Raw genomic sequence first — 4,996 nt, forward strand, 5'->3', positions numbered from 1 at the left:
CAGCAGGGGGAGGACGTGTGAGGATGTGTGTGGTAAGGTTACAGCAGGGGCAGGACGTGTGAGGGTGTGTGGTGATCTTACAGCAGGGGGCCAGGACGTGTGAGGGTGTGTGTGGTGAGCTTACAGCAGGGGGAGGACGTGTGAGGGTTTGTGGTGAGGTTACAGCAGGGGAAGGACATGTGAGGGTGTGTGGTGAGCTTACAGCAGGGGGCAGGACGTGTGAGGTTGTGTGGTGAGCTTACAGCAGGGGCCAGGACATGTGAGGATGTGTGGTGAGCTTACAGCAGGGGGCAGGACATGTGAGGGTGTGTGGTGAGCTTACAGCAGGGGCAGGACATGTGAGGATGTGTGGTGAGCTTACAGCAGGGGGCCAGGACATGTGAGGGTGTGTGGTGAGCTTACAGCAGGGGGCCAGGACATGTGAGGGTGTGTGGTGAGCTTACAGCAGGGGGCAGGACATGTGTGTTTGGTGGGGGGGGGGGGGGGGGGGGAAGATGAAGGTGGCTGGCATACAGCATGGAGAACTGGACAACAAAGCCTTGCTACCAGACGGTGATAAAGCTTGGAGAGCAAGCTTGGAGAAACGGGAGAAAGCTTGGAGCTCAGACTCCTAAAATGAAAGCACTTACAGTAACGGTGTGGTCGAAAGTACAGTACAAATATATTGTGATGGACCACCAGAAAGTACAGACTTTTGTCGTACTGAATTTGGACAAACTGGAAAATATTGTAAATTTATGTTGCTAATAAGATCTTACCTCACCTGACCTCACCATCTTAGGTCTAATATACGCTATCTGAGGCCTAATATAGTACCTATACCAGGCCTAGGGAAATTTAAATTTGGTTTTAGCTTTAATTTTTTCCGGGCTCTATAATAAAAGGTACAAAAGGTGACTTACTGGGGCTCTATTACTACAAACTGGTACAATTGTCCACATGGCTACAGAAAGTATTTAATTTGAGGCGGATGGGTTGGAGAAAGACATGTTGAGACTATCGAAAGAAATGTGTGCCCAAAAGACACACACACGTTAGACCTCAACAGACATGTTTGGCTTAAATAAAGACATTTTAGGCATAAACATAGACATGTTAAGCCTAAACAGATCATGTTTAACCCGAAATAAAAACAAGTTAAGTCTAGATTTGGTTACGTTATTCGTATGTGTGAACATAAGCTGACAGCAACGCCAGAGCCCAAGCATAATGAGAGATAGAGCGCAGCATAGAGTCCTGGAGGACTCTATGCCGGGGCCCTGTCCTCGACCAGGAGGCCTGGTCGAGGACAGGGCCGTGTGGACGTTCAACCCCGAAACCATCTCAAGCTAACCTCAAGGTAGCATTAATTAACCCAAGTCAGGCAGCTGTAGCATGTGACAAATGAAGTCTAAGATCAAAAGACATATCGAGAGAGCATAAAGCGTTGTATGAGTTCTAGATAAGTGCCGGATGTGACTGTTGTATGGGTTGATGAAGGGGTGCCAAATGTGACGTGTTGTATGGGTTGATGAAGGGGTGCCAGATGTGACGCGTTGTATGGGTTGATGAAGGGGTGCCAGATGTGACGCGTTGTATGGGTTGATGAAGGGGTGCCAGATGTGACGCGTTGTATGGGTTGATGAAGGGGTGCCAGATGTGACGCGTTGTATGGGTTGATGAAGGGGTGCCAGATATAACATGTTGTATCCCTTTATATATATATATATATATATATATATATATATATATATCTTTCCCTGGACATATAGCAATAATACTGGGACACAGTAATCTTTCACGTGACCACTGACCAAACGACAAAACTTCCTACACTTCATCTACCCGAAATATAACCGAGAAAGTACATTAAACAAACACAAATGTGCCTTACAATGTAAAAATATTAATTAAATTCGTGGAGATAAATATGTAAATGTAAACCAAAATAATATTCCGCGTGTCATATTCCTTCATTTATGAAAAAAAGTTTTACACACATATGAGCTCTGTAGTGTTTATTCTCCGCTTATGTTTTCAAGGCTGAGAACATAAACATGTCTATATTTACATAATCTAATTGTTTATAAAACACTCAAGCGTGATCATGAGCAGAAAGGTAGCGTCAAGAGAGAATGGAAACGATTCTTACCACCTCACACACTCAACTTGCATTCCCGAATATATATATATAATTGAAATAATATGTATGTCCCCAGGCATATATATATATATATATATATATATATATATATATATATATATATATATATATATATATATATATATATATATGCCTGGGGACCATTCAGGCTTGTTCGCATATATATATATATATATATATATATATATATATATATATATATATATATATATATATATGAATAAGGGTAGAATTGTCAGTAGAAAGAGAACCCAACTAAGATCTGGGATCTGCCAGACTATTGTACACTGACTTCACTGCAGCACTGTACATCGACATCACTGCAGCACTTTGAAAACACCACACTGACTTCACTGCAAGACACCACAGCACTGTACACTGACTTCAGAGCACGACGCTGCTGCATGCAGCGTTAAGATATGAGCAAGACAGAAGAAGTGGAGGCCTACCTCGGAGCCTCTGGAGATCATTCAGTTTTCACTCGAGGAATCAAATGGCCTGTTGACACCCGCCATATTGGCAATGTCTGCGTCTTGGTTGAGTCCCGAACCTCCATACGTTCTCTTAATATTTCCAGAAAACACTTATACATATCTAAATTGTTTTCCTCCAGGCACATTTAAGTGGAAGGAGAGGCGACACACGACCATATGATGGTTGAGGCGTGACTGTGCCCACGGCTGCCACACCTCAAGTCTTAGTCGGCCGCTTGTCCTGCGTTATAACAATGTTCAGACAACAACACAATCATTTATTGGGAGCTACGTATATAGCACGAATTCATGTGGTGCACAGGACAATTATCCCGAGGACAGTGTGTGCTCAGTGAGTGTTGGGAGGGACTCGGGGCCTCGTGGCCAACGCTAGAGCGGTTAGGTTACTAAGCGCCATGTTTGTCTCAAGCGCATGACGATCCGCCGATCGCTTTCACATCCAGGTTCACACGTACGGGATGATGCACAGGTGACGCTCGAGTGAGCTAGAGTGGGGGCCAATCGTCCCACCCTGCCTCCACCACTCAAACTCGGATTCTTTCCCTTACAAAGCGAGTTTGTTAACCAGGAGAGTATATGCGACTTAGTGTCTACTGTTTGCTTTTTTTGACACTTCCATTTAGGATTAGGATGCATGTATTGAAGGACTCGAGGTGTTATGCAACTGGTCACGTTGCGATGTTGTAATTTACGTTATTAAAACACTCTGGAATGTTTATTCGGTTCCCGTCAGCGACACTCTCTACTCGTCATTGTCTTCACACAAAGGTACACAGTGACACTAAGGCCCCGCGCCCTCTTTGCGGGACTGAGGGACGGCCCGCAGTCCTGCCAACCACTTAGAGAACTGAAACTTTAATTTCAGTACAATAGAAGACTTGAGTGCGTCGGAGCGACTTCTCCAGATGTCTGGGGGTTCACTTGGGTGATTAAGGACTCTAGGAGTTCCTAGTGGGGCCAGAGCAGCACTGTGGCCCCCAGCACCGCAACAGTCACCACGCTCCACACTGGCGCCGGATATCCTAGAATGAAGAAGAAAGACATTAATGTTTCCTCATTCAGAGACTGCTAAATTTATTACAGGACAAAATTCTTACAATAACAGTTATCTCAGGTAAACAAATCCACAAGGGCCGTGACGAGGATTCGAACCCACGTCCTGAGAGCATTCCATACGCTGCTCTCGATTAAGGCAGCGTCTGGGATGCTCTCAGACGTAGGTTCGAATCCTCGTCACGGCCCTTGTGGATTTGTTCATTGATGCATCACGGTATTGTGATTTCTGTGTGTAATTATCTCAGGTGCCTTAAGGTAGGTAGATGTACGGACACAATAGGCGCGCACGTGTACTGTCTGTGTGTGTGTATTTATTATTTGTGCCTGCTGGATTAAGATGTTAGCTCTTGGACCCCAGCCTTTCTAACCCTCGGTTGTCTAATGTACTGACTCCCGACCTATTTTCCTCTTATCATATCTACTACATATATTTATCTAACACACAAACACATCCCCAGGATGCAGCCCGTAGTAACTGTCAACTTCCAGGTACCTATTTACTGCTAGGTGGACAGGAGCACCAGGTGAAAAAAAACTGGCCGCTTGTTTCTGCATCGGCCGGGAATCGAACCCGAGCCCTTAGAACGACCCCCGAGCACTGTCCACTCGACTGCGAGGCCCTATGTACTCACACGGGGTGAGAATAGCTTGAACTACCTCATCCCATTGTGTGTATTTTACATCAATAAACTTATTTAAATTTCATGTACTCACCTAGATATGCTTGCAGGGTCGAGCTGGGCTCCTAGCCCCGCCTGCCGAACGTTCATAGAGTAATGCTACGACTCATTCTTCACACTTTTATCATATTTACATTAAAAACTTGGAATCTAATTTGCTTCAACGACTTTTACATCTAAATTACTTCTACCTCCATTTATTGGCAGCTCTAACACTGAAAAAGTTGTTTCTGACGTCCCTGTGACTCATTTGCGTCTCTAGTGTTCATCTGTGACCCCCTCGTTCTGCTGCTCCTAGCTTTCAGCAACACTGCTTTGTCTACTACTTTGTCTTTGTCTATTTTCTCCAGAATCTTATATGCTATTATCATGTTCCCTCCCTATCTCTCCTTTCTTCCAGTGTGATAAGGTCCAGTTTTCTCAGTATTTCCTCATAGCTCAATCCCCTCAGCTCCGGAACGAGTCTCGTTGCGTATCATCGTACCTTTCCTAACGTCTCCTTGTCCTTTTTCAGGTAAAGTTTCCATGCTGGGAATGTATACTCAATAGTGGGTCTCACATTCGCTGTGAGACCCACTGAGAGATTTCTCTCATTCGCTGTGAGACCCACTGAGAGATTTCTC

General features: G+C 44.8%; 1 protein-coding gene across 1 annotated transcript in view; it reads right to left on the minus strand.

Moving 5' to 3' along the window:
• Positions 1 to 2,345: 2,345 nt before the first annotated feature.
• LOC123754907 (uncharacterized) overlaps positions 2,346 to 4,996 on the minus strand; it is a 189,589-nt gene continuing 186,938 nt past the window's right edge. Inside the window, exon 5 of the mRNA XM_045737244.2 lies at positions 2,346 to 3,659. Coding sequence (XP_045593200.2) covers positions 3,586 to 3,659 — 74 coding nt within the window. The 3' untranslated portion in view covers positions 2,346 to 3,585. The remainder of the gene's footprint in view (positions 3,660 to 4,996) is intronic.

Source organism: Procambarus clarkii, chromosome 28, assembly GCF_040958095.1.
Source record: "Procambarus clarkii isolate CNS0578487 chromosome 28, FALCON_Pclarkii_2.0, whole genome shotgun sequence".
NCBI classification, from domain to species: domain Eukaryota; kingdom Metazoa; phylum Arthropoda; class Malacostraca; order Decapoda; family Cambaridae; genus Procambarus; species Procambarus clarkii.